Source organism: Polypterus senegalus, chromosome 1 (assembly GCF_016835505.1).
Source record: "Polypterus senegalus isolate Bchr_013 chromosome 1, ASM1683550v1, whole genome shotgun sequence".
NCBI lineage: Eukaryota > Metazoa > Chordata > Cladistia > Polypteriformes > Polypteridae > Polypterus > Polypterus senegalus.
This window is the reverse complement of record NC_053154.1, coordinates 320312198-320333391: the sequence shown is the minus strand read 5'-3', so window position 1 is coordinate 320333391 and position 21194 is coordinate 320312198. Positions and strand designations below refer to the sequence as shown.

Genomic DNA, 21194 nt, shown 5'->3' with positions numbered 1-21194 from the left:
CAGTGCCTTTTGCAATTACTTTTTCCAGATTCACATAAAGACACTGAAGGCTTAAAAATGCAAAGGAGTGAAAAGAGTTTAGGCCTGGTTTGCCTATTGCTGTGTCACATCACTGAAGTATTTTTGAGTTGAATGTGATTTTCTTGGTAGTAGACATCACAGAGATTAAAGAACACTCGCTTGGTGTAGTGCAGCCATGTCTTGAGATATTAACAGAAGACTCATTGATACAGCATAAGCGACCTTGTGTTTGGAGATGGTCCTTAAATAGACAATAAGTCTATTTATATTAATAGTCTCACTGACTAACTTAGAGTGTAAGAATTGTGTAATGAGTGTAAGAATTTACAAAAACACTTGAATGAATCACAAAATTACATTCCATAAAATTCAAAGCAATTTGTAATAAAGCACCAGGTATATACCAAAAACAGTATGTAGTCTTTCCTTTTTAAATGTTTTGGTTTGAATACTGATAATATAAGAAAATCTCTATATTAAGGTACATTAGGAGTATTTAACCTTTTAAAGAAATCCATCAATTTTTCATGTAAAGTTTGTTTAAATAATCTGTTACTTAATTTATTGTAGGTTTTAAAGTTTTAAGTTAGCAATTTTTGGAATCATCACCCCATGCTAAACTATTTATTGGTAGTTTGACACTGAATGAACACATACTTTTGATCCATAGTTGATAGCCCCTTACCAATAGACCCCCAAAGTCTGAAATTAAGTCTCCCACTACTACACTTACTGAATGGTTTAATTATTTGTATTCAGGTTCTGCCCCCAGATGTTCTAACCAGAGTCAGTGAATATGTTCCAGAAATCGTGGATTTTGTCAAAAAGGTGATAGAAAACGGTTATGGGTAAGTTGGTGCTTAAACCCAATGAGATATTTAATTCTTAAGGTAATTTATAATTGAGACTTGAATTTTTCTAGTTGATTTTTATTCCTAGTTTTTCTTTGGGTATAATGCCATTAAAACATTTGTCTGGTACTAGCCCCCATGTAAAGCATAAAGCAAAAACATCTGTTCTTCATATAAAAATATTTAGCAAAATTCGGCATTAACGCTGTTGTGAACAAAGTCTAAACCACGTTTTACTTCTTGTTACTGTGTCTTGTTTAATGTTTTTGTCTTAGCTTCTGTGCTTAAGAGTTAATGCCATTAGGTCAGTTAGGCTACATTCAAATTGTAATTAATTATAATCAGTGGCAGTGTGTTGTCATCATGTCTGCCCGCTTTTTCTGGTAAATTTCCCAGATTAGCCATTAATAGGGCTTTTATTACAGCTAACTAAATAATTTTTTATTGCACATCATCTGTGGTGATGTGGAGTTTCCAATACATTCCTGTCTGGGTTTTAGTGCAGGTTTTATTATACTGTACGTGTTACCAAAGCCCACTGTCATACTGATGTTCAGTGCTATGTTGTGTATCTTCAGCCGCTAAAATATATCAAAATATAAGGAGAGAAATGGCCACTTTTACCATAATTGATGATTTGAGGGTGGGCCAGGCTTACTTCATTTACTCCAACGGAATTTAGGAGGGTTATATAGATTGTTAGGTAGAACTAACAGACAAACTTTATTTGTCCTCAGGAGGAAATTTGGCTTTTTATAGAGGCTCTTTAAATAAATAAATACATAAATAGGTTGATAAATAAGTAAGTAAATAAATATACACCGGAATAACTATAAAATGGGACAACTTAAAAAGAAAGAAAAGTTCTGACTTGGCAGTCCCAGTCCCAGTGAGGCCCTATGCAGATGTATCACTGTTTGTATAAAGAAGCCCCAGTCACATTTCTTTTCACACACATTCTACTGAATGATTCATTGGCTGAAAGTCTTCAGTGTTTTTGTGTCAGAGAGAGGATGTGCAGCATTGTTCGTAGTGGCACTCAGTTTTGTTTTAATCCTGTCCATCACTACCATCTCGGAGGGGTCCAGTGTGCATCCCATAACAGAGGCTGCCCTTTACTTAGCTTGTTGATTCAGTAGGCCTCCCTTGAAGTGATGTTACCAGCCTAGCACATAAAATCAGTAACAGTTTAGGTACTGTACAAATGCATATATTACGTGTTTACTCTTAAGTAACAAGACCTTAACAAGGGCTTTTTCGGGTGTTAATAACACTTACAAAGCATCAGTAAAGCAGCTATTCACCTACGCAAGGTGACCTACTAAAGTAACTTCACATTGGAACAGTCAGAGGTGCCTAAAGTGAGACATTTCTCTTGATATTGCATACTTCATTATAAAACCTGAAAATCCATTTTAACAAGTAATTTTACCAGCATGCCAAATAATCTTGTTATGCCACAATGTACAGATAAAGCCCAAAATAGGCCTTTGCTAAGCTCTTGATACATAAGAGTAAATGAGTTACAGGTATATTTTTGAAGTACCTAAACTAAAGTGTTACCAATCTATCATTTAGCACGTTTGCATGTGCTTAAATAACCTGGCTATTCACCGAAATCTGATTTCTAAAATGTCATGTAAACTCTTGTTCTGATTAGAAAATTTAGATTCTTCTGAGTAACCTGATTAGCAGAGGTCGACTTCACCATGAACAATCTGATTTTGTGACCATGTAAATCCATAATCAGATTATTGTTAAGGATTCTGTAGTTCGCGCAGGTCTGACGCACTGTCAGCTTTCGTGTGTTTTTGCTTTGTTCATGCTTTCAGCAGCTACAGGTAGAATTGTCAACAAAAAGCAATTCCAGAGGCAAAAGTTTGGACAATCACTTTATTCCTTATCTTGGCTGAAATAATCTGTCTCAGTATTTCAGAAATTGTAAAAGGTAAACTCATCAACACAATCTCGAGAGCAGTAGGATAACTTGTTAAACTGAATGTGTGTTACTTTTACTTTTTAAAGCAACGAGTAACCTAACTCAATACTTATCTCACGGCTTTAAAAATACCTGCATCATTATTATACCAGCAACACTGAATGTAAGGCTAGAAACACACAGGCCGGTCCTAAACAAGACTTAATCGCACAGCCAAGCAGAAAATAGTTTGCTGCATGCAATCCAGTAAGAGAAACTTATAAACAAAGCATCAGTTTGACTAAACAAATATCTAAAACACAGGGAAATGATCACAGGTGCCAAGCTACTCCTCTGCCTGGAAATGACACTGTTCAGTGGATGCAGTGGAGTCTTCATAATTGACAGGAGTTTGCTTAATGCCAGTCGCTCTGCCACAGATGTTAAACTGTCCAACTTTACTCCTACAATAGAGCCTGCCTTCTTAACAAGTTTGTCCAGGCGTGAGGCGTCCTTCATCTTTATGCTGCCTCCCCAGCACACCACCGCGTAGAAGAGGGCACTTGCAACAACCGTCTGGTAGAACATCTGCAGCATCTTATATTTATGTGTAGTTTAATGACTTTGGAGTTTGTTGCCAAAAGAGAACTCCAGAAGATTCCTTGCACTTATAAACACGGATTATTGAGAAGTCCGGTTACTGCCTCAACTGGGTTATTCACCCTAACCTGATTACCGTATATACTCGCAGATAAGTCGGGACTTGATTTTACAGTATAATTTCTGATATTTTATAATTTCGGTCGTATAAGTTGAATGTGGAAAACTCACGCTATTGGTCCAAGAGATTACGAAATGCTAATGTCTGCCTGAGAGAGTAACCACGGAGCACACTGCCTGTATCAGTGTGTGCTACTAACCTCTCTCTCTCTCATGCTCGAACTATTCTGAAGTGACGTTTGCACTGTTTTGTGTTTTTTTGTATTTCACATACACCTTTATCGTAAGAGCATCACTTGTCTACGATGGAGCGTTCGATCAGAAGAAAATATGAAGCTGGTTTTAAATTAAACATCGTTGAAGTAGCAAAATAAATTGGTAACCGCACTGCTGCAACAAAATTCACTGCGACTGAGAAACTGATGCGAGATTGGAGGAAGCAAGAAGATGTAAAAAAAAAAAAATTAAGTGTCGCATTTTTGAATGGGGGTATAAGTCGGGGTCTGATTTTATGATAGATTTTTTTGGGCTTCAAGACCCGACTTATACGTGAGCATATACGGTATGTGTGTCAGTGTAAAGGCACTGACTTAGACTGCAAGTGTATATCATTAAAATAAAAGTTTGGTAGAAAATATTATTTTCAATTAAACTTCTAAAAAAAATGTAAGAAATACTTAAACATAATTGTTTTCACTTAAAAAATCAGATTCTCTGATTTCTTTTGTCACTCTCCATTAGACAAAGTTGAATGAATGCTGCTGTTTGTTTTGGAGTGTTTGAGCTTTTACTGTTTTCATTTGCCTTTTTCCATTTCCTCATTTTCCACAAATGAACACTTGTCTCATCCATTTCCTGTTGTCAGAAATCCTGACATGTTGACTGCAATGAGAACTTGAAGAATTTTTTGATTTCTCTTTTTACAGATACGTCTCAAATGGTTCTGTCTATTTTGACACGGTGAAATTTGATGCTAGTGAAAAACATTCCTATGCCAAACTGGTTCCAGAGGCTGTAGGAGATCAAAAAGCACTTCAGGAGGGTGAAGGTATGGAGAGGCTAATACTTGCCAACGTAATTCTTATCATATTCTGAAGCTTTAGGTTTCTTATTTTGCAGTCAGCAGGGATGTTTTTAGCATCTCATCCAGTATCTTTACAGTCAAGCAGCATTCACCACTCCTGCTGTCCAAATACTATTTGCGCCAACATTGTGCACCGTTTAGCTTAATGAAAATTACAGCCACTGCTCAATTAACACATTGCCTGCTGGATCATTTATTACCAGCGTGCTGTAATATACTGTAGATTGTGAAATGAATAGACACCAAAAGGAGGCTTGGGGCAGCCACCTGTATTCTTGAATAAGGCTGCAAACACAAAGATTTGGTAACACAGAAGTGTACAGGTTGAGTCCATCAACAGAACTGAGTGCAAATGGAGGATGACTGGCTTTTAAAACAGGTTGGCAGAAGTGACATCATCTGGGCCCGGGACCGGAAGTGACGTCATTGGGCCGAACTGGAAGTTTCATTGTTGGAATTGGGCAGAATTTCCCATGTATGGTCTGCAGAGATAAAAGAGAAAGGTTTACTGCACCCCACCACCCCCTGGCCTGGCTTTGAATTACCTTTTTTTGGTTCTGCTAGCTGCCTCATATGCCAAAAATACAACACGTTTCTTTGCGTTGTCCACACTTTTTACACACAACACATTTGGTAGTTGGTGACTTTTTGCACTTGGCGGGCAGAAGAATATCCATGTAGTGCTGTCATGACAAGACGGACACCTTGTGATGAAGAAATGCCTTCAGGGCAGCGATCCGCTTCAGTTCCAGAGCCTACAGTACAAGTTCCACATCATCCAATTAATTGTCACTATCCTGATCGGTGTCATTATCATCAATATATTCATCTTGCAACAAATCTAATTGTGTGAAAACATCTCCACTCTTATGCCTTTTTTATCGCAGTATAACTATAGACTGTCTATTTATAGCACTATTTTCAGCAAGCTATTCCATCTTTAAAAAAAAAAATTCTATAGCTATCCACTAGATGGCAGCACTATAGTAGATAACTGAGACGAGGCAGCAAAGCTCACCAGCAAGCTAACTGTATCTATAGTGGCTGAATGTATGAAATACATACGAGTTGTATCGCAAGTTGCCTCTTGACAGGCTCAGTGAGATACGACTTAACTCGTACCTCACGTTCAAAGTGTTAAGTGGTAAGCAGATTAACTGTAATAAAAATTAATAAGAGGATATTTGTCAAAGAGCAAATTTAGTTTTATACCAAACACTGTTATGTGTTCCTGATTTGTTGTACTTCTGTTATTTTAACACCCTTGGATAATGTCTGTTGAAAGTTAAATACTCAGCTAGATATTAAATGTAATTATAGCAAAGTAAGTTTTAAATTTTTTTCCCTTCCATATTTTGACTAGTTTTCTCCTAACTGTAATTTTAGTTTATGAGTACCAGCTAGTTGGTCTTTAAACATATAATAGAGGACATAAAGGCAATTTTTTTTCTGTAGTGTGTAATTTGTGCATACTGAAGGCAACCACTAAATTAATGTAGGTGAAAGTAAGAAATCCCTTTCAATCCTGCACTTTTAATAAAATCAACGTCTGTCTTGTAATGTGTTATGCTTGTTTACCATGATGCAGGAAGACTATACTCCATCTACACTCATGACAATATTTATCCTACTGCTGCTACCTTCTAATGCCTGCCCAGCGGGGAATCCAAGAAGCAATGAGACTTGTTGATGAGTGGTGATTGGTTAATCATTTGGTAGTAATGTGTTGGCATTGCTTGAAATGCTAAAATGATGAGCATTTTTTAATGGGAATGATCCTGTTTTTGGTTAAGGTTATAAAAGTTGAACCTAATTAATAACTCAAACTAAGACTCTGTACTATAACTTAAAGCTAGCTTTGTACATAGAAATAAACCTTTGAGTGGTACTAAATGTTTGTTTCTATCAATTAAAATAAAAATACCTTTAGCAATAACTCAAGTAATTACAGGAGTTTTAGAATAATTTCATTTTCTGTATTTGAGTAAAATAATACAGGACAGCACAACATAAAAACCCACTCTAGATCAGAATTCCCCAGCATTTTTGGTGTTGTGACACTCTTTTTACCCCATGCAGGTCTCTTCATGACATCGAAAGGGTGGGTTGGGATTCCCCTTGGTGAAGTAAGGATAATCCTGGGGGGTGGGGAGTTAAGTGTGATCATCAAATTGGTGTCGCCCTTAGTGAAGCGAGCACAACTGGCAGTGCGGAGACCCACTTTTCATCGCACTACCGATATAAACCAGTAGAAACTTGCGACCCACTGGCAGTAGCCCAGTGGTTTAAAAACGCTGCTCTAGATAGTCAGCCATCTTGTTGCTATGCACATCTTCATTTTGCACTTGCTGGTTCAACTGACAGAATGTCTGTGGACTGATGGAGGAAATCAAACTAGTTAGAACATACCTGAGCGTGACTGGGGAGAATATACACGTGAAAGTCACTCCAGAAAAGATTTAGATATGGCAGTGTGTGTGTGTGTGTGTAGAAAAAAATGTGTGTGTATATATTGTCTAAGTAGTTCTTTAGAAGGTTTAGTAAATAACACCGTCTGTTCCAACTCTGCTTTAAGACACACAGAGGGTTTTAAAGTAATCAACAGAAGTTGGGACACCTGTGCAAATTGTTTGGTTCAACTTGCAAGCCTTCATTTACTTTAATTGCTGCAGAACGTCTGTAGGTTGTAACCTATTAGTTGTTCCCTAAAGAAGGTCTATTTTGTAATATTCTGAAATAATCTTTTGTTTTCAGTTTTTGCTAACCTAAACTTTTAATTTAAACCTCTGGCAGTTTACTGCTTACCTTTTCACCATTTTAGGTCATTAATTGCATTTTAACTGATTAAATAATTACATTTCAAGAAATACCTGGAAAAACTGAGGTGTTCTAAAACTTTTGACTGGTAGTGTGAAGTGTGTGTGTGTGTGTGCATATAAATAATATATGTTTGTGTATATGTGTGAATTAAAACCCCTTCATTTTGTTTGCATGCATTTTGCTCTTTATATACTTCTGTTATATCAGAAATTGTATCTCTGTTCTGCATGAAAGCATGAGATTAAATATTGTTCTCTGCTGTAACCTCAAATTACATGGGCTAAGTAACATACAGTTGATTCAGAAAGTATTCAGATCCCATCACTTTCTGCACGTTTCGTGGCGTTTATTTAATTTGAAATGGATATATTTGCCATTTTTACCCATCAATTTTCAATCAGTAACCCATAATAACAAAGTGAAAACCTGTTTGTAGAAAGGTTTAATAATCGTTCCTATGGATGGATTTCACCACAGAAAAGGCAGTGTGCAGTATAAAGTAAAATTTCTTTGTTTTTCTTAATGCAGGTGATCTTAGTATTTCAGCCGATCGTCTGAGTGAGAAGAGGTCTCCTAATGATTTTGCATTGTGGAAGGCTTCCAAGCCTGGAGAACCATCTTGGGATTCTCCCTGGGGAAAGGTAGGAAAAAAGAATAAGTATGTATTTATATTTTACAAGTGGGACTATTTCTGTAGACAATATTGAGAGATATGTTTTCTTTCAAAAGCTGTTCTTCAGACAGAGGTTGCCATTTTCAGTTTTATGTGAGGTGGTTACTGTATGGAGGGTATTTTCTGCAAAAAAAGGAAATGCAAATTAAAATTATAAAATGAAAATGCAATCTCTGTTTTCCATTTATTTTTCCAAAGTCTGTGCGCTCAGATGCTGCACAAAATAAAAATAAAATGAAGTAACACCATCACTTTCATTTTCCACACACATAAAGAGTAATTTGTGAAAATGTTAAAAATAAAATTAGATCATCCTTTTGTCATTTCATTTTCCATAAGTCTTTGGTGTGTCCGTGTCATAATGAAAATGCAGTCCCCACTTCAGATTTGCTTTTTCTTCATGACGTAGATAATAACTGCTAAAGTGAAAGTGAAAATTCAGTATTACTTAATATTTTCTTTTCCATTAGGTTTGCAGTACAAATGTGACAAAATTTGAACAAAAGCTCAGAATGCATAAATCAAAGTCTGCATTTGGAGTTTCTTTTTCCACCTGAACAGCAATGAAGCTGGACATTGTGTGCATTGAGTTGTCCAGTCATGGTGTCAAGTCAAGTCAGGTCAGGTTTACTGTCAGGTGTACTCGGTAGGGTTAGACGATGTGTAACGTTTTCTAGTCGATCGATTGTTCTCTTAAACATAGCTGTTATCTTCTGGGAGTGGGGAGTATGAAAGGCAGATGTCACCATTTTAGCTGAGAAAAGCCCATGTCGCATTAGATGACAGTGATTTTCAGTCATAGCCTTCATTTACATAATCTTAAGCCGTCAGAGGCAGTCGGCAGTGCACTCCCGTGAAGCCGATCGTCTAATGTGATATACCTATTGATTGAGACCAACTAGTCTGCGACTGGCTCGGATGTGAAATCAGGTTTGATTTTCTAGTTAGTCAGGTGGGTGGGCCGTGTACGCAGGAGAGCTCATTCAGAAGTTGCAATGCATGGAATGTAGCAACAAGAAATAAAGAACATGGTGTTTTGAATAGAAGAGAATGTCGTCTGTCTGATGTCTTGTGTTTTGTGTATTATAGCAGAATGGACTAAAAAATTAAAGGGCAGAGATTGCTGCACAAGTCTCGCAGCTGTTAGCCCTTTCAGGCAGCATGCAGTTCACCGTCAGAAAAAGGGGTTAGCACAACTGTGCTGGAAGATCACTGCTTGGTCAGTAAATGTGACACAGGCTACAGTTTCTAGTTGTGTGATTTGACTTGGTGCAGTGACTGTGATCGGCAGTCCTCGACAAAAAGTCGTTTAATGTGACATCAGTTTTAGCTAAGCATTACTTTTCTGTAGTTTATACAATTTTCGATTTCACCATTGGGTGTCATCATTGTTGAAAGCCAAGCCCTGTGACACGGTACAGAAATACCTCATGTAATACTGGAAAGACAAGGTAAGCAAATGGGTGACTAAGAAATCAGCCTCACCTATTTGGCAACACTTTGGCTTCAAAGCAGTTAGATTGAAGTTACTGTGAAAAATTAGCAAACAACAAACTGGCATTTGTGCAGACACCATCCAGTAGACTGCTCAAGTTTAGCCAGTGCTTCTAGTACAAGACTTGTCTCGCCGGATGTTAATTATTAGTGCGTCTGGATTTAGAAGAATCAATATTAATAAGAGGGTAGTGTTAAATGAGCACAATGGGACCACAACCATTTCATATTATTTATGTGAAGGAATTGTTTATGCATTTTTTCCAAAGTATTGTTTTAAAGCATAAGTAATTTTCTTGCTAATGCTGCATTCCATTTATCTCAGAAGTTGGATGTCGGAGCTAGGAATGACATCAGACTCGAGTTGATTGTGTTCCGGTAAAATATTTAGAAAATCAATATCATTTGTTGAGTTTCCTTAATTGGAATAAATAGCAGTTGATAACAACAAAATCTAAACACCGTAGCAACATGTCCACACATAGAAGTTGGACAGGACTGTGTGTACAACTGATTTAATGAGACACAAGTGCTTATAAACAGTATAACACTGCAGCTTTCACTAAAGCCCACGGTGTACATCGCCATTTTGGATTATCATCATGGTCTAAACAAACTCAGGCTTGACGGACCAGCTTTGAGTTCCAGTGGGAAATTCTAACTTCCCCCTTCAAATGGAACACAGCATAAGCTGCAGACATCAAACTTCCAACTCCTCCATAATGCCGCACCAGTACAGAAAATGGTCAGTTATATGTTGGGAGTTAATTAAGTGGCATGCCTTGTGGTTGTAATAGTCCGTGTCTAATTCTTTTTGGGGCAGTGATGGGAATATGTGATTGAGGGGGCCACGTCCCTTAAGGAAGCATGGTGTACTTTTCCTGCAGAGCTGATCTTATTTTTAAATGAGCAGCCGTACTGACTGATGGTTTATTTATTCCTAAAAGGCTGCATTAGGTGTCACAGGCAGTATTAGCGGCAGTTTACCATAACTCCGGCTGTGACACAGTTTTTTGACAGATATATATTTTGTAGATCTCACATCTTTTCTTCTCAGCAGCCTGAGAGCCTGCAGTCTTTCACATACTGTATATAGAAAAATGCAAGGAGATGCCAGCAGTAGAGATCATTGAATGATCTAAGCAGAATTTTATCTTGCCACTCTTAATCCATGAATTCAGACTGACTGCAGCAGAGTTGCCGCTTTGGCCAGAGCTATATTGATTGCATTAAAAGGCTTCTTCTGCTTGTCTTCAGTTATCAGTAAAAATGTAAAGTGTACAAGGCCGCCCACCAAATTAAACCCCCACATTAGGGTGTTGGATTGCTAAATTGGATTTTGAAAGAGAAGATGTAATCAGAATTGTTCCTTTTCTGCTAAATGTTTCTAATTAAATGCAATGCGTTTTCTGCATATCCAAATACAATTGTGATCCAAGTGCCCTGTGTAAGCGTGGTGTTAATCACATGATTCAAATCACTGGCAAAGAAACATAAGTAAACAGTCTTTGATTGTTGATGATTTTGCCTATTGGCCCAAGCCTAGTGCGCTATACAATGAAAGACGAAGTGGTGGCTTTGTGGCTCAGGATCTGCGCTGGTATCAGGAAGATTGCCAGTTCAAATCCCATTACTGCCACAAGGGATCCTACTGCTGCTGGCAGGTGCCCCTTCTAATCGTATATCACAGCTCCAGCTTATTCAAAACTCAGCTGCAAGAGTCCTTACTCGAACCAGCAGCAGCGAGCACATCACACCCCTCCTGCTCTGTCTTCACTGGCTCCCTGTGTCTTGCAAAGTATAAAATTCTACTAACAACCTACAAAGCCATAAATGACTTTGTGCCAAACTACATCAGTGACCTTCTCCATCACTATGTGCCTGTCCACCCACTAAGGTCCTCTGATTCTGGCAATCTTGTTGTGCCCCACACTAATCTACACTCCATGGGTGACAGCAGGGCCTTCAGCTGCATAGCACCCAGACTCTGGAATGACCTACCGAAATTAATCAGGTCAGCTGACTCCATGAATTCTTTTATAAATCAACTCAAAACTCATCTGCTCAGGAAGGCTTTTAGCTCTACTTGACTTTATTATCCTTCTCTCAGTTTACCTCTCTGTCAAGATGCTCATGTAACCTGTGTGTGTGTGCTGAACCATCAATTATGTTGTCTGATAGGCTTTTTTTTTCTCTCTGAATTCACTGTCGTAATCTTCTTTATTTATTTATTTGGTTTGTACAATGCTATACACTGTATACCCTATCATTCTTTCTTATATTCTGTCAGTGCCTTGAGCATGAGAAAGGCGCTATATAAATAAAATGTATTATTATTATTATTATTATTACTTAACCTGAAAATTGCTCTAGGGACTCTGTGCAATGGATGACTTTGTGCTTTGACCCTCAAAAGTCATGTGAAACGGCAATTTCTCCATTAATAGAGTGTACCAAATACTAAAAACAAATATTCAAACTTGCATGTCTCCACAGGTCAGTTGACATAATACAATAATAAATAAATTAGAACGTATACGTGAGCGATTGTGCCTTTAACGGACTGACATGATTGGTAGCAGGCTTATTCCTGGTGCTGCTCACTCTGGATCCCCTGTGTTTGAAGAAAGCAGAGTGACAATATACTGTAAATGTGTGAATATTTAACATTTTCAAAGTGTATGTTATAACCTAATGCCTGATGTTCTGAGGATCTGAAAGCACAAAATAAGTTAATTTGATTCCTATGTCTCACTTCCACTAGACAGCTTACGTCCAGAAAAAAAGTGTTTGCTATGCGGCTGATTTAAAGTTACTTTATGACCGTTTTCTTGGTGACATATGTTATGTAAACCATGTCTCTTTAAATAATAAAATTTATTTCACAATTTCTTTTTTTTTTTTTTTATTCATTGAGATGGCTTCCTTTTAATTGTTTTTTTTTTGGACAGGGGCGACCAGGCTGGCACATCGAATGTTCTGCAATGGCGGGGTCTATATTGGGAGAATCTATGGACATCCATGGTGGAGGGTTTGACCTCCGCTTTCCCCATCATGACAATGAGTTAGCCCAGTCTGAGGTATTACACGGTTGTACTTTTTAAAGAATGCCAGTTTAAGTTGGTTAAATCAAATCCAATGGGCTGAGATGAAATATGCAAACTTGTCTTTAAGAAGATTTACATTTTTAACTTTCACGCTTTGAGAACTTTATCAGTTAGGGCTGTCTGTCTACCACTGGAAGCATTAACTCCAAGTTCTCCTTATATTTGTCCATCATGACCTAATTTTACTGTGGGTTGCTGTATATGGATCAACGATTCCGTTTTGATATTACAGTCAATTAATTAACTTAATTTCTGGCCATGGCAATGTGTGTTTAATCAAAAATGAATTTATTTATGTGTTTGTGTTTGAGTGGTCTCTGTAATTGAGTAACATACCATTTATTCTTTCCTAAATGCACCCAGGTTAGATTTGTGGTCTCCTGTGACCCAGAACTGGACTAATTAGGTTTAAAAATGTTTGTTATTTTGTAATAAAGTGTTGGGCTACTGTCACACCAGGGTCTTTATAAAAGATAGAATGGTTCTTCGCTTTTAGGCAGACATTGTGCTTTAAATTACAAAGTGGCTCATCATTTGACTCCAGTCTCTGACTCCTTTGTGTGACCTTGATGGAGCCCACTTAACTTGCCTGAGATCCAATTGTAAAAGAAATGTATGTAAACTGTTGCAACAAACGCTGACTCCATAAGTCATCTTTAATAAATGCAGCAGCTGGAAAGCATCCCTGTTGGGTTAACTGCCCATTCCCAGGCTGTTCCTGACCCTGTGTTAAGTGACTGTGAGTGTGTGTGAGTACTTGACGCTGCCAAGGTCTGGTGTCCCATTCAGTGCCGGTTCTTACTTTGTGCCCAGTACTACTGGATTAGTCTCAGCCCCAGCACCACCTAGAATTAATTTAAGCTGGTGTAAGTCTTTATCATTTTATGTAACACTGCAGCAAAACATGAATCCCTATAATTGAAGTTTGAAGAATTAAATTATATTAAAAATAAAATCAAAACGGTATTTTTGCTAATCCTGAGAGATCTTTTGATGCTGCTTCAGAAACAGGAGGGTAAATTTAGAATTACTGGTAGTATCCCATAACTTTGCTTTTAATGTCAGACTCACTGTAACAGTCAGTGGCAGGGCAGATTTTATAATCAGATGTTCTGTTTTCATGTATCGTTTGTTTTCTTAAACATACCTTGCTTTTTTTTAATAATTTCATCATATTGTACATCTTTTAACAGGCATATTTTGAAAATGACCACTGGGTCCGTTATTTCTTGCATACGGGTCACCTAACCATTGCTGGATGCAAGATGTCCAAATCTCTGAAGAATTTCATTACCATAAAAGAAGCCTTGTCAAAACACACAGGTGAGCAGGCTTACGTTCTTCTAATGATTTTTATGATCATAAATTAATTATTTCAATTACTCCTCTTCATTATTGTATCCATGTGCAGGACTTTACCTCTGTCTGTCTCTTTCTTTCTAATTCCCTGCTGATTTTTAGCACGACAACTTCGTCTAGCATTCCTTATGCACTCCTGGAAGGACACTTTAGACTATTCGAACAACACTATGGAATCCGCCATCCAGTACGAGAAGTTTCTTAATGTAAGTATATAACAGTTGAGTCCTTAATGTCTTTGGACTTGTTAGTGTAATCACTCTATAATGATATTTATTAGCAATTGGTTATATTCACAATGTTTATGCATGTATGTAAATGTGCGTGTGTTTGTGTGTGTGTGCGCATATATGTACAGTGCATCTGGAAAGTATTCACAGCGCATCACTTTTTCCACATTTTGTTATGTTACAGCCTTATTCCAAAATGGATTAAATTCATTTTTTTTCCTCAGAATTCTACACACAACACCCCATAATGACAACGTAAAAAAAGTTTTCTTGACATTTTTGCAAATTTATTAAAAATAAAACAACTGAGAAAGCACATGTACATAAGTATTCACAGCCTTTGCTCAATACTTTGTCGATGCACCTTTGGCAGCAATTCCAGCCTCAAGTCTTTTTGAATATGATGCCACAAGCTTGGCACACCTATCCTTGGCCAGTTTTGCCCATTCCTCTTTGCAGCACCTCTCAAGCTCCATCAGGTTGGATGTGAAGCGTCGGTGCACAGCCATTTTAAGATCTCTCCAGAGAGGTTCAATTGGATTCAAGTCTGGGCTCTGGCTGGACCACTCAAGGACATTCGCAGAGTTGTCCTGAAGCCACTCCTTTGATATCTTGGGTGTGTGCTTAGGGTCGTTGTCCTTCTGAAAGATGAACCGTCGCCCCAGTCTGAGGTCAAGAGCTCTGGAGCAGGTTTTCATCCAGGATGTCTCTGTACATTGCTGCAGTCATCTTTCCCTTTATCCTGACTAGTCTCCCAGTTCCTGCCGCTGAAAAACATCCCCACAGCATGATGCTGCCACCACCATGCTTCACTGTAGGGATGGTATTGGCCTAGTGATGAGCGGTGCCTGGTTTCCTCCAAGCGTGGCGCCTGGCATTCACACCAAAAAGTTCAATCTTTGTCTCATCAGACCAGAGAATTTTGTTTCTCATGGTCTGAGAGTCCTTCAGGTGCCTTTTGGCAAACCCCCGCCGTTGCACTTTAAACCCAACAGACAGACACGCAGGACACAGGGTAAAAGCACCAAGAAGTATTTTTAATGCCTTTCTTTCTTCTACAGTGCCCTCCAAACACCACAGCCACAATAAACAGGGAAGTAAATCACAAATACACAATATTCTTCTCTCTCTTTCCCCTCCACACCTCCCAGCAAGCTTTGTCCACCTCCACCTGACTCTGGCTCCCTGCTGGGTTCACAGTAGTCCTTTATGTATGGGCCAATCCGGAAGTGCTTCTGCTCTTCCTTTCACATGACTTGCCAGCACTTCTGGGTCAGATGGAGAAGTCAGGTTTTCAAACAGCCTGGAAGTACTTCAGCGTTTCCAACCTTGTGATCCACTAGTACTTCCGGGCTAGATGAGAACTTTGTCTCCCACCATCTTCTCACAACATCCCCTGGCAGCACCCATGGTACCCAGCAGTGAGCAGGGTTGCCAAATTCCATGTCCCGTAGTGCCCTGTGGGAATCCGAGGCACCGCTACAGACCAGGGAAGCTGCCATCTAGTGTCTTGGGGGAGGCAGTGTCCTAAAAAAGCTGCTTTCCCCCATCCTTCCATCTCAGGGGCATCCCGGCTAGGCTGAGCTGCTGGCCTTCTCTTACAAGGTTGCATAAGTTTATACGTATGTATATATATGTAAATATATGTATGTGTATATAGAATACATACTGTGTATATACAAACTTACACATATATGCAGACACACGTATGGGTTGGGCACACTGGTAACACTGCTGCCTTGCAACAGTGTCATTGGTGTTGGTGTCTGAGGTGTTCCCTGGCGTTTTTCCCCATGTCCATCTGGGTTTCCTCCAGGTGTTCAAGTTTGTTCCAAAGATATGCAGGTTAGGTGAGCTGACTATGCTATATTAACTCCTGTTGTGTGTGCGTGCGTCTGTGTGTATGTATGTGTTCACCCTGTGATGGGCTGGGGTCCTGTCCAGGACTTGCTACTGCCTTATGCCCAGTGCTTGCTGGGATAGGCTCCAGCTTCTGTGTGTCACAGCGCAGGATAAGAAGGCTTAGAAAATGAATGAGTATAACCAGCAGATACACAGTCATCCCTTGTTATCTGATTCTAAGCTGTTATCTAAAAATATGTTGGACATCGAAACACTATTTCCCATTAGTTTAAATGGGGAAAAATATTAATGTGTTCACAGTCCTTTAGGTGTTTGAAGCAGTCAATCATGTTTACACAGATATTTGTCTATCATGTAAGCTACTGACTAACAGAAACTTGTCTTCTGATTCTGCTGTGGTTCCAGGTCTGCCAGACCTGTCCCTACCAGAGTTTCCTTCAGTTCCCAGGCTCCATTTGGTCGTGTAGGAAACTGTATTCACTGACACCTTGTCTTTTTTTGCAATTTCTCAAAAGGAAATACAAACAGGCTGAATTCCTTTTAATGCTCCTTGCGTTCTCAGATACCTTTAATAGGGCAGCTTGTCTGGTTCCTGTTGTAAATTGGCAGCACACTTCAGAGGGATAGACATTACTGGTCTTTGATGGAGACCCATACTGTCTTAACATCATTTGTGAACATTACACGTTATTCTCCTTTTTGTACCTGTCTTTTGTCCTTCTTGGTCACCTTGCGCACATAAAGGGTTTACTTGACCCCCAGAAGCCCCTGCACTGAGAATACTGACTTCTTCTACTGGTATGCTGGTTATGTCTTTCTTCTGCAGATTTCTTCCAGAATTTCACCCTGAATGTTGTGATGCTCAGATTGCCTACAGCTGGGATTTCTTCCTTGAACCCAGGACATCAGTAGTCCTAGACTGAGGATGGACTGGGCAATGAAGATGCACACATACAGCAAGGGATGGTGCAAGCATGTTTAGTGTTTTCTCAGTTTAAAGTACTAACAGCACAGTGCAGTCTTCATTTAATAAATAAAGTCCATAAATAATCCATAAAAACTGTTTGAGTGGAGGTACAAATGATCCAACAATGTATAAAATCAAGGTTTAAAAAACACAGGATCTATCCATAAAAATCCGTTGAGACTCTGTGCCATCTTCTAGCAATAGATGTCTCCTCTGTTTGCTGGTTATGGTCTCCTCAGCAAGAGGAGCGGTCTTAGGTCTTCTGGCAGGTGCCAACCTTTTATGTCCAGCTCGTGTCCCTGCTGTCATCCCTTAGTGTCTGGGTGGACCCCGCTTTCCCTGCTTCCTTCTCCTGCTGCCATCCCTTTACTTCCGTGGGAGTCTCTCAAAACGGTTGGTCACTTCAGATGCTCAGCTGGAACAACCCTACCCCAGAGCGCCGCTGGTCTGTTTGGGGCCACATTCCTGATCGCCTGCCTCCTCTGTGTAGCAGCACCGGCTGGGCCACAATCCTGACATTCTTCCTTTCGTTTAACCTCCCTGCCCTTTTTTTTCTATTCTGTCTTTTACTTTCTCGTATTTTTCTCATTTCCTGTTCTGCCTTCTCTATACTACTCAGGCTACCTTTATGCCAGTGGGATCAAGTGCCTTAATTAATTACAGACCCCAGAGTATTAATGAGGAAATCGGCTGAACTGCGCATGTCTGCACGTGAACGCTTGCTCCACCAATTCCCTCTTCAACACCCAGGGGCTTCTCCGCCACACTACCGTACAACACCTACGCCCCTCTGAGTCTGAGCATACTGTTTTTAATAAAAACTGCACACTGCCATGGACCCCTAAATACACTTTACTACAGGAGTGCCCTCTACCATTTAAACCTGGCAATTCCCTGAAGAGGACATGCAATATCAAATAGAGCAGAATAATACTTTTGGACAGCAGTTGAACTTCTGCTTTTAAGTCAATAAAAAATCTGTAAAAGATTAAATTATTATTATTTTTTAACTTTTATTGAATTTATTTCAAGCTTGTAACATTTCATGCAAACAAGTCAAACTTAACAAAACTAAATTCAATTCAACCCCCACCCAAGGATTAAATGGTTTAATTTTTATTTGCTGTATCTTGCAATCAGTTTTCTGGAGTAGAGTTTTGAGACTTGCCAGTTTAGCTCATGTGTCTCATTGGGCATGGACTCCAGGGGGTTGCATTTCAGAGAAGACATTGTCGAGACTGTCATGATGCACCCTCTTCTGTGAAGGGGAATTAAATATGTCAGCAAATGAGCTCTTTGATGCTACAAAAGTTTACATGGCGGAGGTGTTCATCCGGTATATCAAGTACAATTTTATTTTCCTCATTTGCTCAATTAAAATGTTACCAACAATTTGTGCTGCTTTCAATGTCTGAGATATGAAGACCACCAACTTTGCATTCATGTTCTCCCCTGTCTTAGGAGTTCTTTCTGAATGTGAAGGATATTTTAAGGGCTGCCACCGATATCACTGGGCAATTTGAAAAGTGGGAAGCTCCAGAAATTGAACTGAACAAGAGGTGAGTGACTTTTCATATAAAGAGGGGTTTAGTCGACGGGTCGGTCCAAGACCGTTCTGTCATTTTTTATTTTACATTATCAAAATAATAAAAAAAAAAGTATTGATGAACGGAATTCACTTAAACTGTGTTTTTGAAATTACAAAGTACTTATTATGGGGCATTAACTGGTGGGCAATTTTAATTGCCTTGCTGCTCTCTGGGTTTTAAAACATGCTTGCAAATATTTCTTTCTTGGCCGTCACAGTCTTCATTGAGTATGTCCGGAGATAGCAGAGTCTAAGTTGTTCTCTATCATCTGAATGCAGGTGTTTTTGGATTAAGAATCGAAAACAATTCAAGTTAAATGTAGTGAGAAGATACGCACAATGACCCCTTTTATTGGCTAACTGAAAAGATTACAATATGCAAGCTTTCGAGGCAACTCAGGCCCCTTCTTCAGGCAAGATGAAGAAGGGGCCTGAGTTGTCTCAAAAGCTTGCATATTGTAATCTTTCTAGTTAGCCAATAAAAGGGGTCATTTTACTTGGCTTCTCACTACATCCATAATAGCTAACACGGTACAACACCCTAGTACAAGGTGGAGTGAAGCTAAAGTTAGAAAATGGAATTTATCAGAAAATGAAAAGAACCTTCACAAAACCGATCATGTCATTTCTCAGTGGAAGGGACACACAGAAACACAGACCTCCTCTTGGTGCTTCGCCAGTCCATGTTCAAGTTTCCCGCTGGCCCTTCTTGTTCTCATCAGCCTCTGCACCCATATCAGACATCCAATGTGGACAATAATTTGTGGGGAGCATACTGGAGCAAAATGGCTGCCATCACATCCAGGTGGATGCTACACATTAGTGGTGTTTGAAGTGGCACTTTACTCACTAAAGAGCTTTGTGTAGTGAGAAAAATGCTGTTAAATGTAAAGAATAATTATTATTATTTACTTAGGTGGGCAAGCCCTCCTGGTGCCTTCGATGACCAACCCCCTGTTGCGGCCAGTCTGCCGCTCGCATTGTGAAGAGTAGGGACTGAGCGCATTGTAAACTGTGATACAATGGGAACCAAATACAGTTTTTTTTTTATTTGCTCGATCTGCTGCTGCTGTGCTGTGTGATCTGCACCTCGCGCGGCGCTTTGAACATTTAAAAGCCTTTACAGCAGCTGTCCTACTCTTTGTCTTTTATTTCCGGCCCCGGGTGTGGTTAAATCTCTCGGCACTCTTGGTTAAGCCTCGTCTCGCAGGATGATATTCTTGATATTTTTTAGTTTATAATTTAAAAACGGAATAAAAATCTGAAAATCTAACAACATCACAAGTTCGAAAATAAGCCAGATATAAAGCGTGAAAAAAAGTCATATAAAAAGTCACATAAAATCATTGCACTTTTTAGGCTTAGGATTTTTTTATATTATAAATATATATATTTTTTTTTATATATATTTTATGTATATAATAGAGAGAGAGGATAACACTATTTTCTGCAAGCTGTTCCCACCAAATAAAAAACTATTGCTATCCACTAGATGGCAGCACACTAGTAGATCACTGAGATGTGGCAGCAAAGCTCACGAGGAAGCTGGCTGCTTCTATAGAGGCTGTATACTGAGACATGGCTTCTCTCGTATATCACACCTTGACAGGCTCAGTGAGTTACGACTTAACTCATACCTCTTGTTCAATGTGTTAAAGGATTCTGAGAGGAGGAGGATAAAGATTATCATGTCTGATGAACAAAACATAGGGCAGAACTCCCAGCCCTATGTCTGGTGAAGACCAGGCAGTGCTCATCACCAGCTTAATACCAACGCTATGGTGAAGTGTAGTGGCGAAACCATCATGCTGTGGGGTGCTTCTCAGCAGCAGTAACAGGAAGACTGGTCAGAATAGAGGGAAGGATCAATGAAGCCAAATACAGAGGGGTCCTTAAAGATAACTTGCTCCAGAGTGTACACCACATCAGACTGCGGCAGTGCCTCACCTTTCAACATGACATTGACCCAAAGCATGCGGCCAAGACAACACTGGAGTAGCTTCAGGACAAATCTGTGACTGTCCTTAAATGATCCCATAGAACATCTGTGGAGAGACCTGAAGATGGCAGTTCACAGATGCTTCCTATCCAATCTAGCAAACCTTGAGGGGATCTGCCAGGAAGAATGGGATCAACTACCCAATTTCAGTGCGCAGCTTGTAGAGATCTCCTCAAGAAGACTTGAAGCTGGAAGAGGCTTCCAAAAAGTACTGACTTAAGGGTCTGAATACTTCTAGGAATGATCTTTTTTGATGTTTAATGAATTTGTAAACTTTTCTGAAAACTTGCTTTTACTTTGTCATTATGAGTTCTTGAGTGTAGATTATTAGGCAAAATTGGCAATTTTATCTTTTAAAATCAAAGTGTGCAAAAAGTGAAGAGTTCTGAATACTTTCTGAATTGACTGTATAGTGTTTATAATTTTGAGAGCATTAGTGCTGCAGTTAGCCTTTCCTGTTCAGGTCAGTGCCATCCCAGCGCCTCATTATCTCTTCTACA

The 21194-nt window shown here is 39.2% G+C and overlaps 1 protein-coding gene across 2 annotated transcripts in view; it reads left to right on the top strand.

Moving 5' to 3' along the window:
• The window catches only part of cars1 (cysteinyl-tRNA synthetase 1), a 123753-nt gene that overhangs the window by 54933 nt on the left and 47626 nt on the right, over nucleotides 1–21194 (top strand). For both annotated transcript variants that reach the window (XM_039737019.1, XM_039737028.1), the window contains 7 exons: nucleotides 781–869; nucleotides 4437–4558; nucleotides 7943–8055; nucleotides 12533–12661; nucleotides 13882–14011; nucleotides 14150–14253; nucleotides 18569–18666. In XM_039737019.1, coding sequence (XP_039592953.1) covers nucleotides 781–869; nucleotides 4437–4558; nucleotides 7943–8055; nucleotides 12533–12661; nucleotides 13882–14011; nucleotides 14150–14253; nucleotides 18569–18666 — 785 coding nt within the window. The remainder of the gene's footprint in view (nucleotides 1–780; nucleotides 870–4436; nucleotides 4559–7942; nucleotides 8056–12532; nucleotides 12662–13881; nucleotides 14012–14149; nucleotides 14254–18568; nucleotides 18667–21194) is intronic.